Raw genomic sequence first — 12179 nt, 5'->3', positions numbered from 1 at the left:
CTCATTTCAAAGCTTAACTTTTGTAATATATATTTATGTTCTATCCCTTACTCCCATTTAAACAAACTTCTCAATTCTGTAACTATAGTTTGGAAGCCTGTGCGGCGACTGTCAAGCTCCGGACTGCATCCCCGAACTGCCACGCCCCTTTAAGAGCCTGAGGGCGTGTGTTAGCTCCTTTCTGGAGCCAAGTCGAGTGCCATGGCGGGATCGCTTCTGGCTTGACGGGCGCTGAGCGAAAGACTCCTGGAAGGCAAAAGATTGTCGGTGATGGAAAATAGAGGGCCGGATATTTGTGCATTAGTAGCTAGTACTCTCTATCCTGCTGTTATCCCCGAGGATTCAATCCGTCTCATTCTTCCACTTTCACCTCTCTCACTCACTCACCGATCTTCTATCTCTCTCTCTTCACGTATCTTCCTCTCTCTCTCACTCAACCTCTCATTCAATCAGTCTGACACTCTTGTATCTAGTTTCATTTTTTGCATTTAGTATTTTTCACATTTATTGTGTATTTATAAACAATTATGCAGCTTAATTATAAACAACAACGATAAAAATCTCATACAAAAAAAATCAACAAAAAAATAATCACTGAACTCTATTAGTTTTCTCCCGCCAACGGAGCAAAAACGAAAGGAAAACAAACTCTCACATGTCTCTCACGTCTCAAAAGTTCATTTGAGTCTTACACTTATGTACCATATATTCCCCATAAACATTTGTATGCAACAAAAACAACAACAACATCAACAGCAGCAAACGAAATGCAAAAACGTTATTATGGAAATAGTAAAAAGAAAAAACTAAAAAAAAATAAATAAAAATCATATTTAAAAAAAAGTTCAAACATGCTCTATTTCCTTTGGATTGGTGAAGAAATATCTACGAAGGTCAATGATTTTAGCAGCGAGAGTCAATAATTAATACTTTGGTGCCGAGCTCAACAAAAAATGAGCAAATTACTTAGCATTCCGCTGAAGTATTACAAATGGGGATTCGCACCCACCTGGAGGGCCTCTCCATTTCGTTTTGGGTTCTCGACTCGAAGTTCTTCAGTCTGTCTTTACCATTGAAAGTACTCGGCTCGAACTCATGGGCCAAATTATTTCAAATTTCAAATAGATGTGATTGATTTACGGGAGATACATATACTTAATATTCAGAATGGATTTTGTGGCTAAATTGTTTTGGTTCATTGTAAGTGCGAACGAATATTGGATATTTTATAACTACATACAATTTTTTGTGGCCAGCAGTCAATAAAGTGTAGACTAAAATTTTATGGATAAAAAATACGACAAAATTTTGTTTGCAGAATCAACATACGAAAGTGAAACTATAATGCAACAAAGAAACTATAATCCTTACAAAATATAAAGAAAATAAATTCACTTCAAAGTTTAGTTAATTAATTTTAATGATCATTGTACATTTTCACTCGTAATCCAGTTTATATATTATAAGAAGATTCTTTGATGTTCATCGAATAAAAACGCAACGCATTTTTTTAAAATTATTTGCTAAAATCCACTTAAAATATTATAAATCTGTAAAACTAAACGCTCACATTGAATTCTCAAACTAAAATCTATTCCTTTATTGTTGTTTCTGTAAATTATTTATAAAATAATGAAAAGTCTCCCCATGAGCGAAACTTTTTTTTAATATACTCATATATACGCCCCAACTTATACTAACTCTTTTATTTTATCCAATAGCTTTTAATACTGGCCGCAAAAGTATGCGCCGCGTTGGCCATTCCATTTCCCACAAAAAGTGAAGCATATGCAGAGACAACTGAAAAAAGCGAATCTGGAAAAGCCCAAGTGAGCAGTTATTTTCTTCGCGAGCCCTATGGTAGGCTATATTCAAGATTTTATAAACTTATACAGTAATATGACATTATTTTCTTTCAAAGGTCCCAACACCTACTCCTTCGGCTATGAAATTAATGACCCGCAGACCCACAACTCTCAGTTCCGTGAGGAAAAACGCTTTGTTAATGGAAGCATTCAAGGAAGTTATGGTTATGCCAGGCCTGATGGAAAAGTAGAGGTGACTAGCTACACAGCAGATGAGGAAAAAGGTTATTCTGCCCAATCGCAGTCTTTCCAAAAGGAAGACGAAAAACTTAAGGCTGCCTGGCCCACTCAACGTCCTGATATTCTCGTTGAAAGGGATAGGATCGATTCTCCTGGGAATGTAACATGGGATCCCAAGAGCAATCTCAACGTAAGCGTCTCCCAAGTGGCAGATCATGTGGCCCAGCAGCTGAAGGATCAGCACGGCCTGGATCTAAACCACATCGATGTCAGCAAGGATGTCCTGAAACCAGCAGTACTAGATGTGATTCAGGGCAAGGCTCCCGCGAAAGTCCAGCCAGTACAGAATGTAATTCCCCCGCAGTTCCCAATAGTTCCCTTTATGCTACCAACAGATCAGGAAACACCGAAGGTCACCACAGAATCCCCTTCCACTGTGGTGCCAAAAATATCGGATAGTTCCAAATACAACAGGGGAAAAACCAATAATGATGAAAAGGCTCCACAGGTCGAGGAAACGGAGGCGGAGAAGGAGAAGGAGAAGGAGGCCCGGTTGCCACCGCCCAGGCCACTGGCTAATAGCAGTTTCAGCCACGACAGTTGGCAGCATCGAACCGTTGAGGCTAATCGTCGTGAATTCCTGGCCAATTTGCCCAACCTAAGTGAGGCCAGGCCGTAAGTGAGTGTTCAAACCTATAAATAGGGGTTAAGCCAACTAAACCAAAACACACGAAATATAAAAAGGTAGTTTTCCAATTTAAAGTCAATAACAATTTGTGCCAGAGCCCTAGTTATTAGGTAAGTTTCTTTCACTTTTTGAACGACAAGAGCCACAAAAGAATTCCACATATTGTATGGCATAATTGAGGCTGCTATGAAAGTGATAAAAAATAAAAGAAAAGGAGTTGAGCTGAGTATCTGCAGCATTTTTGAAATATCTTCCGGGTGGCGAACTGGAGCAGATCCCAATCTAAATCGTTGTGCCGCCTTTGAAGTAAATTTTTTGCGCTTTGTGGGTTAATTTGTGTGGCGCCCACAACAGGTCGAGTGTGGGGCTGGTGCACCCAGCTGGATATTCCCCCGATTCAGGAAGACATCAGGCCATATCACGTTCCAGTCAAGTGTAAATGGTCTGCCATTTAATTGCTCCAAATTTCCAAATGCGTTTCCATACCAAATGGCCAAGCCAAGCTCGAAATAAACTCGATGGAAAAAACTAAAATAAAAAACGGAAGGAAATGCGAAATGCATTTTGATTTGCACTTTAGATACAGTTTGTGTTTTCGGTTTCTGTTTTCGCTTTCTTCTCTGGGACCGGGCGATGCATATTTATGCTGATTTATTATTCCATTATTGCGGCAGCTTTAATTTGTGGCACGCACACTCATCGTCCATTGCGAAATTTTGCTTCATTTGGTTGTATTTTGGCAAAAGCACTCCCCACTACTCTGAAACTTTGTTAGTTTTTATCATTTTACATTTATATACGAGTTTATTTGTATATTTATTACCCACGAATTTGTATCTGGTACATTCACTTTTATGCTTGGCTGGGATGGCTACAAAAATTGGGAAAGGCTTTGGTTAATAGGAAATAGGAACGGGATACAGAACTTTATTTGCCATTTAATTTTAGGGTTTCTGTTGCATACAATATTACTGACTATTGTCTGATTTTTGTGGCCAACTTTCATATGCATTCGAGTGTTTTATTGTATGCTAATTAAAATGTTGCCACGCTCATACGATTCCCTTCCAATTTATTACGTTCGGATTTTCTTTCATTTTTATTTTTTTGCGGCATAGATATTCGGTCATTAACTAATTGCTGAGCCAATCGACTTGCACCACTTCGAGAAAGTCTCTATTATTTTCTCCTTTCAGTTTTTTTCTGAATTTAGTCTAGGGCGTGACGTATACGTAACGTAATGCAATAAATTACGTAGCCGCACAGTGTGCCACAACTGCCACTGGATGTTGCTACACTGTGGCAAGTGGCAATTGCACTTCAACTTAACATTGAGAGCGCTGGCGTTGTCCCTGCAGCGCCGCCGGGCATAAAAATAGTAATAAAGCAATATTTATTTACGCCGAGCACCAAAATATTTTCACGTTGACAACTTGATTAGCGGAGCTGCTGCATCTGGTTTTTGGTCCTGCTTTCCTGCGCCCGCCGGCGGTTGCATAAATTTAGCAATTTTATAATCTCGATATGGCCGGTGCTGCCATGGCAGATCTCGAAACTGGTCAATTTCATAATATCCGGTTCGGGCGCGCTTGAAAAGTTGTTAATTTGTTGCATCTCTGCCAGCAACGGCAGCAGGAAAAACAAAAACTCCTGGCTGGATGGCAGCAATTAGCCGGCTATGGAATAAGGTAAAAGTATTTAACCCACTTTTTCAGTTGGCCCAGCTGGAAAAGCGCTTTTCACTGTAGGAAGAGGGAGACTCCACTCACTCAATTGGCGTTTAATTAATGAGGCACTCGGGGTACGGAGTCCGTCGTCCAAGGAAGTCGTCATGGGAATAACTCGACGCCCAATTTCCTCAACGCTAGGCGACGTGTGAAAACGGCAGCGGCACTTTGGGCTGAAATTAAAATATTTAACAATTACCGCAAGTATTTTGATTAGTCAATGATACAATTAGATGGATGGCTGGAAGAAAATCAATTGGAAAATTGCTGTGAGCTGTGGATGTGGCACTCGTCGCAGTGGCAGTTTTCCGCGTCTTGCTACACTCGCAAGCTCCACAAAAAAAGAAAAAAGAGTGTCGTTCGACTGTCTTACCTGCCATATGATATGATTATGTGATTTGGCAATTTGCATTTAATTAATTTTCTTCAGCTATTTATTATGTCAACGCCAGCAGCAGAGGCAGCTTAGGCTCCCGCCAGAAATGAGGGGCTGGGAGTGCAATTGCTGCTTGCTGCTCTGGCTGTTACCGCACCGAATTCAAGTGAATATTATTTGTTACCGTTGAAAGGCTTTTCAGATTATGCTTCGACGGCAGTTATATCACGGGCGGGCGCTCTCCGCGAATGCATAATCACAGCTGACGGCGATGACGGGTGGATGCGATTAAATAATGCAGAACTCCTAATTTTAAATGGCAGCTAATGGTTCGAAGTTTGAAATGAAAGACTAAACTATCTAAGTTGAGTTTATCACCTTGCAGAAAATTATTATTCTAATTTGTGTACATTTTTGTTTCCTGAAAGCCTCATTCCAGTACTGTTTAAGCCAAATATTACTCATACGCACTGTATGATGCATGTGTTCAACACCTCATCACTTTCCATCAAAGTGTCAGAGACTTTGGAAGAAGTGAGCGAGTCTTTGAGAGTACTTTAAATTGCCGAACATTCCTCATACGCACTGTGTGACGGATGCAAACGATTGAAATTACAGGCTAAGTTCAATGTGCGCTGGCAATTAGTGGAATATTTTAGCCATTTTCCTTTCGGCCACACAAACCGCACAGGCCTCGAGTTCCCAGTAAATTCGTGTTTTATTCGCATTGCCTTCAAAAAAATAATATAAATGGCTGGCAATTGAATGCGTTGGGATGCGAAGCTACACAAGTGTAATATATTTTATGTGCCTGTTAGTTGTTTAGTTTTTTTCTTCAGTTTTTCAATTACAGCAGCACAGAAGATAAAGTAACAACTACTGTTTTTCGGTTGCATAAGCCGGAGGCTGCATAAAAGGATAACCATTAAAAGAGCTACTGCAATAGCACTTCAATTCCCACAACAATTTTGGAAAGATGCACGCGTCGCTGGCTTGTTAAGTTGTAAGGTTTTTCAGTCGGCGCAGTTCAGACTCTAATAAATATGAAACAATGAGACAAAAGTCAAAGTTGGCCGTATTGTTTGGGGTAGTTGTTTGCCAAACGTTCGGTTTAGGTAGCCAACTTTTATCCATTAGCTTTGTTTTATTTTTTCGGCCTGGCTTGGCCTGGTCTGGTCTGGTCGAGACGATGTCGCAAATGTACGCCAGCAGTATGAAGCTACAGGAGCACTTCGGTATTCGGCATTTTGGCCAAGTTAATGCATGTACTAAATGTCTAACGGTAAATATGAGTTACTAGGTAATTGCTTGGTCTGCTTACCTGCAGCAGCTGTTACATGCTCGCCGCGCATGCGCATTACCAACGAAGCCACCAACAACACTCGAATCGCGTCGCGTTTTGACTTTTCACTTTTGTGAGTGAGTGGGAATTGATTGAGTGGCCGAAGCTCTGGGTAAAAGTAAGCCAGGCCAAGCAAAAACAAAATGTAACAAATCTAAACTATGGCTAACCAAAAAATTAACACCTGCCCGTCCATTGAGTGCGACAGGGAGAGCAACTCCAAAGAGCAAACAAAACTTAAATTTTTTGTGCAATTACGCTAACTGCAAGCAAAAAATAATACAAAAATAAAAGTTAAAACTTTGAGGCGATAACTAGCAACGAAATCAGCCGAAAAATGTTGCATATCACAAAACAAAAATGGGGAAGTGTCAAAAGAAATGCAGACACCGAACTTAAATGCACTAAAAAATAGAAAATACAATTTTTCTTAGATGGATTTAATATTTTTAATTTGTTATTATCATTATAAATACTTACCTTTTTCCTTTAAATATTTCTTTATGTTTATTACGTACCCCCTTTTAATATCAGATCCAAAAATCGTATCAATAATGCGTTCAATTTACGTCGAATTTCCAAATGTTGCAGCAAAATATGCTCTCGTATATAGTACAGGCATTAACGTGGAATGCCACAAAAGACGACTCTAGCTGTGAGTCGAGTGTGGCATGTTGACTTGCGTTATTTTTTTCCACCTGCTGCAACGCCAACGCTCCGCAGGAAGACAAAGACAGCGGTATATTTGGCTGAAAGAGATAGGAAAACAGGAGACGTAGACCCCAAATCGTGGGCCATAATTAAGCATTTATTTTATTTGCCATATTTCTTGTGGTGCTAGGGGATTTGTGGCGGATTGGATTGGTAATCATCGTGAAAAAATGTTTGTTTTTATCCACTGCATTTTCATTTCGGTTTGTCATGTCTCTCTCGCAATGTTGTCAAGCGTTGTAGACCATAATATAGCAATTAAAATTGTGTCTGTATTTAGGAGAGTACATCAACCCGATGTCAATCGGTTTCAGGTTGTCCGATTCGATCCATTGCATCTTTCGGAGCCTGTGAATCGGCGGAGGCTATGCAAAGTGCTTGCTGCCAACGGCACGAAATCCATATAATTTCTCGAGTTATTGGCAAACAAACGATTCGATGAACTAGATTGCTGAGATGGGAATAATTTCAAGGAGTTGGAATGATGGGCAGGAATTTGAGTGTGAAATGTATGGGAAATGGAAAAACTAGAGCAACAACTTTGGCTCAATGAAGATTGAAAAAGGCCCTCCTTTATTTAGATTTAATTATAAAACTTTATACCTATTTTATACCATTACTTAACCATTGTTTTGAGGCGCAAAACCAAACACCTTTTGTGTCACTTTAATGGCGTTAACAAAACGACTGACTTAACCTTCGATGTAAGAACCCTCGAGTCGCCAAACTCCACGCTTCGCTACCTAATTAGCGCCAACCAATTGAGAGAGAATTGACGTAAGACCCCAAAAATTGTTACATTTTCCCCTCAACTGCAATTGTAGCACTTAACTTTGTCTTAAAGTACAGACCAGCCCATGTATGAAAGGCCCCCAAAACGACTGCGAACGATACTTCTGTTTTATGTCGAACAATTTAAGATTACAAAATTGGCTTTTATTGGGCCAGTTGGCGGCCTGCAGCCTCTTTTCAATTTACAATTCACAGTTTACAATTTGGGTTTTACGAAAATCAGCGCATTAAAAGTAAACGATTAACCGGAGGCACGCCGCCATAGAAGGTTGCCCCAAAAAGCTGAATGCTGCCCAGCAGCAGCCACGAATCATCTGGCCGAAATTTGGGTCAAACTGCGTTTAATGAGCAGAGTCAGAGCTGCAATGCAAATAGGCTAGAAAAAATGTTGAAAACCAAAAATATTATTAACAAACTGTTTCGGAGCGGAGCTGTCAGTGGCATGGGGCATGTTGCAATAGAGCCGAGCCACAAGAGCGATGACGACTTATCAACGCCATCGCATGCGTCACTAATGACACACAAAGAGTCCTGTCCGGGGCAGCAAACATCCAAGCCTCAAACAATGGCAAACAATGCCAAAAACATAAAAAAAAAACTAGAAAAAGCAAAGTACAAAAACAAAACCGCATTTGAACTGTTTTACATTCGGCTCGATAGACTATGGGCACCGCTCACTTCGCTGCTTGAACCGATCCACCAGTCCACCAATCTAGCAATCCACCAATCCACCGAACCACCGTCGATTCACTTTCTTCCTAACCATATAAAAGCGGCGCATTTTCGTTGCAACCACATTATTCAGTGGTGGAAAGTCGTTGCGTGCAGTCATCCCACAAGCCACATTTTGTTTTGTGAAAACCAAACTAGCCGCGAACTAAACTAAATCCGTGCTACCATGGCCTTCAAGGTGAGCCGCAGTCAAGGATTAAGGATAATGAGTGAACAAGTTAAAAATGAACTGTATAAACGAGATATACTTAAGGATATTGGCAAGAAAAATAGTGATTTGAAGTGATTTATTCAAAATGAAGTGAAAAAGTTTACATAACATAAAAGGACCTTGGTTTCAGGACACAATTGGATGTTTAATTTAAGCTTTTTAGTTTTAATATTCAGGCATACATTAGGCATTAATAAGACACAGGCAGTTTCAGGAAACTGGCTTAAGGATTTATCCTTTTAATTAACAGAAACCACTAGCCAAAATATTTACATAAAAAAAATCGTACCTCCGCTCAGTTAACCAACCGCTTTAGAGGCAGCCAGTAAGCCACAATGAAACCACTAAATTAAAAGCCAAACAAAAGCGTCAGTCAACCACAGCAAACACTTCATTTTGAATTCATTAAAATCAGCAGAAAATGCAAAAACCACAAAAATATTCACCTTTGATGCAGCCATTACATGGTTAGCGACAGTTACCAGTCAGCGGAGAGTCCCTCTTACTTTTCCACCCACTCTTTTTGGGGCACCGCTAATTGCAGCACTTGCTGGTTGCAACTTTAAGCCACTCCGCCACTCGTTAACGGAAACAATTAGCCAAGGTCTGAGCTCCGTTGTTAATTATGCGCCTGCTTATCTGATTTTTCAGTATCTGATCTTCGCCTCGGCCCTGTGCCTGAGTCTGGCCTATCCGCTGGAGCACCAGTACTACGAGGAGAGCCACGGCTATGAGCAGGCCCACCACGAGCCGGAGCCCGTCCATGAGTACGGACACCACCAGCTAGAGCGCATCTCGCTGGGCGAGGAGCACGGCCACCACGAGACCCCCCACTACGAGGTTCACCATCACGAGGATGAGCATGTGGATTACTATGTGAGTTGTCAGGATTAAGTCCGAGATTAAGTCAATGAATCTAATAATATTCCATTCGCAGGCCCCTCCCAAGTATGCCTTCAAGTACGGAGTGAATGACTTCCACACCGGCGATGTCAAGTCCCAGCACGAGACCCGCGACGGCGACACCGTCAAGGGACAGTACTCTCTGGTGGAGCCCGATGGTTCCATCCGCACCGTGGACTACACCGCCGACAAGCACAATGGCTTCAACGCTGTGGTCCACAAGACCGCCCCTGTGCACCACCACGAGGAGCTGCACGAGCACCACTACTAAGCCAGGACTCACCGTGCACTAGAGTTAGCCAAATTGCTCATCAGTCGAAGGAAGGGAAGGGAAAGACGGCGAGGAGGAGGAAAGGAGAAGGATTAGATACGATCGACCATGGAATCAGCTTCATATCTCGTAATTAGGACATCAGCACACACTGTGGACTGCGGGCCATTTGGAGACATTCGCTAGACTCTTGCTGCCCGCGGGCCATGCCTACTTCATTAACATTTTGTATATTGTATTTTATTCTGTGATAGCGAATAACTTCTACGTGTTTCTTCCGCTTTCAACTGATCCTTAGTCACTGCCTGCTCAGACGAATTTACTCGATTCACTCGACTGTAATCTGTAATCTATAAACGTAAATCTTTAAACTGTAATCTGTAAACTGTAATGTATACTTATGACTTCTCGAATAACTTTTTGCAGAGATCGAACGAATTGTAAATTGTGTAATAAAGTGTGAATTATGTACTTTTTATAAAATCAAAACTCACCCGACCACTGACCATAATTTCTGCTGACCAGGTGGGGGCCAATCATTGAACTTGTACACCTCAAACAAATGACCAAATGTCTGGGCCCGCCCGGCCAACTGGTTTATGCGTTGAAGTCGTAAACGGCAATAAAGTGCCATTACAAGACATCGTTAGGCACATTTTCCGCAAACAACTTACAAACAAGTTGTGCGTTTTGTTTTTGATTGAAATTGCATAAGTCGCATTTGAAAAGTTGTCCGAAAATGCTTCCTAAAACGCCAAACTTTACAATAGGAGTTGCGATGAAGTCATGAAAGATAGTTTTAATTAGTTTAAAGGTTTTTAATTAAAAATTAATCGGATCCTAGTTTATTTGTGAAGTTGAGACTGCTTCATTTTAAAGATTATCTAAGCAATTAATTATTGTGGTTTAAAAACCCCTTTGAAAAACATAAAAAGTTTTCTGGGAAAATCAAATGATAAATTGCTTAAAAATCAAAGCAAAGCTTCTCCGATTCCTTATTTTCTTAAAGAAAGTTAAAATTTTATTAAAATAGTTAAATAGACCGTTATAAATTATAAAACAATCTTCTTTAAGTAAAGGTGGGAGCTCTGGACGCCATTTGTTTATTGATATGGCAGCTCTAATTTGTATAAATCCACGATCTGGCACTCTTTCTTGCACATTTTTGATAAGAAAGGGCATAGTACAGATAAATAAAAAACTATGTCAATTAAGAGTTAGCCAAGGTACGGAATATAAACAAAATGATCGAGAAGAATAAGTATGTTCCTCGGGTTAATCAGGTGAGTTCAAAATATTTCCCAAAATATATTAGCAACTTACTGAACTCGTGTTTACATTTTAGATCGATGCCATTTTTCTAAACAAGGACATTGCCCGTCTTATACGGGATAACCTTCTGGAGAACCTGCAGGCTATTTCAGTGAGCCCTCAGACTATGTTAGCCATGTCCAGAGTTGACCCCCCTTCTTCATTTTAGCCTGTTCTATTTATCAAAATCCAGCCCGAGCTTGATTTGTTGATTCAGTCTGCCATTTGGTTTGGGTCTGTTGGCAAGAGATGTTCCACCTTTGGCCAGCAGCTGCTGGTCCTGGCCTACGATGCCGAAAAACTGACCGTCTCCCGGTTGGTACTCCACTTTGCCTTGACAGTTTTGCCTGGCTACGTGAAGAGCTGGGAGGAACGGCGATTAACGCGGCGTGTGGAATGGTTTAGTCAGATGATCTCCTGGGCAGAGAATAGTGCTTTAGTCCTTAACATACTAAACTACTTTCGATTCCTTAAAACTGGAAGGAAACCCACCTTAATTGACTTCTTGCTGGGATTGGACTACATAAGTCTGAGAAACAATCAAAGGAGGGACATAGGCTACAAGTACCTGACGCGCGAGTTGCTCTGGGGAGGATTTATGGTAAGAATACTATTTATTTAACTGTGACACTTTGTAAACTGTGTATTCTTTAGGAAATCCTTGGTCTTGTGCTGCCAATAATAAATTTCCGTAAACTAAAGAGATTACTAAAGTCCTGGACTTTTGGTGGGCTTTCCGGAAAGAAATTTGAATCTGGAGGTAGTAGTAAAGTAGAGCTCCTCTCTCCGAAGATGACGGTGGGCAGCACATGTACATTTTGTGGGGAAAGGCCCACTCTCCCTCATCACATGGGCTGTGGACATATTTATTGTTATTATTGCTTGAGCGCGAATATTCTAACGGACGCAAGTTTTAATTGTTCAGTATGTGGAGCTACGTGTCCGGAAAATGGAATCCAATGCGTCTGAACTACAAATTTAATATCCAAGTGATGGTTTTATATGTCTTTTATAGTGATAAGCTGAAAATGGGCTGTAAGAAAGAAATAAACGAAAATATTCATAGTATT

The 12179-nt window shown here is 40.7% G+C and overlaps 3 protein-coding genes across 3 annotated transcripts; all 3 read left to right on the top strand.

The window, feature by feature from the left end:
• Positions 1-1051: 1051 nt before the first annotated feature.
• LOC26513699 lies at positions 1052-2974 on the top strand. The gene is made up of 3 exons (XM_014910035.3): positions 1052-1200; positions 1722-1860; positions 1922-2974. Exons 1-3 carry the CDS (start codon positions 1168-1170, stop codon positions 2722-2724), a joined length of 975 nt encoding a protein of 324 aa, XP_014765521.1. The 5' UTR covers positions 1052-1167; the 3' UTR covers positions 2725-2974.
• A 5472-nt stretch (positions 2975-8446) lies between these two features.
• Positions 8447-10287, top strand: LOC6493160 (histidine-rich glycoprotein). Its single transcript, XM_001957133.4, has 3 exons — positions 8447-8591; positions 9276-9500; positions 9562-10287. The coding sequence occupies exons 1-3, from the start codon at positions 8580-8582 to the stop codon at positions 9796-9798; spliced, it is 474 nt and encodes a 157-aa protein (XP_001957169.1). The 5' UTR covers positions 8447-8579; the 3' UTR covers positions 9799-10287.
• A 634-nt stretch (positions 10288-10921) lies between these two features.
• LOC6493161 (peroxisome biogenesis factor 2) lies at positions 10922-12177 on the top strand. Its single transcript, XM_001957134.4, has 4 exons — positions 10922-11081; positions 11144-11221; positions 11279-11710; positions 11764-12177. The coding sequence occupies exons 1-4, from the start codon at positions 11043-11045 to the stop codon at positions 12076-12078; spliced, it is 864 nt and encodes a 287-aa protein (XP_001957170.3). The 5' UTR covers positions 10922-11042; the 3' UTR covers positions 12079-12177.
• Positions 12178-12179: the final 2 nt, after the last annotated feature.

The sequence above is a fragment of the Drosophila ananassae genome, chromosome 2R (genome assembly GCF_017639315.1).
Source record: "Drosophila ananassae strain 14024-0371.13 chromosome 2R, ASM1763931v2, whole genome shotgun sequence".
NCBI lineage: Eukaryota > Metazoa > Arthropoda > Insecta > Diptera > Drosophilidae > Drosophila > Drosophila ananassae.
Note: the sequence above shows the minus strand (reverse complement) of the source record. Positions and strands in the feature narration are given on the sequence as shown.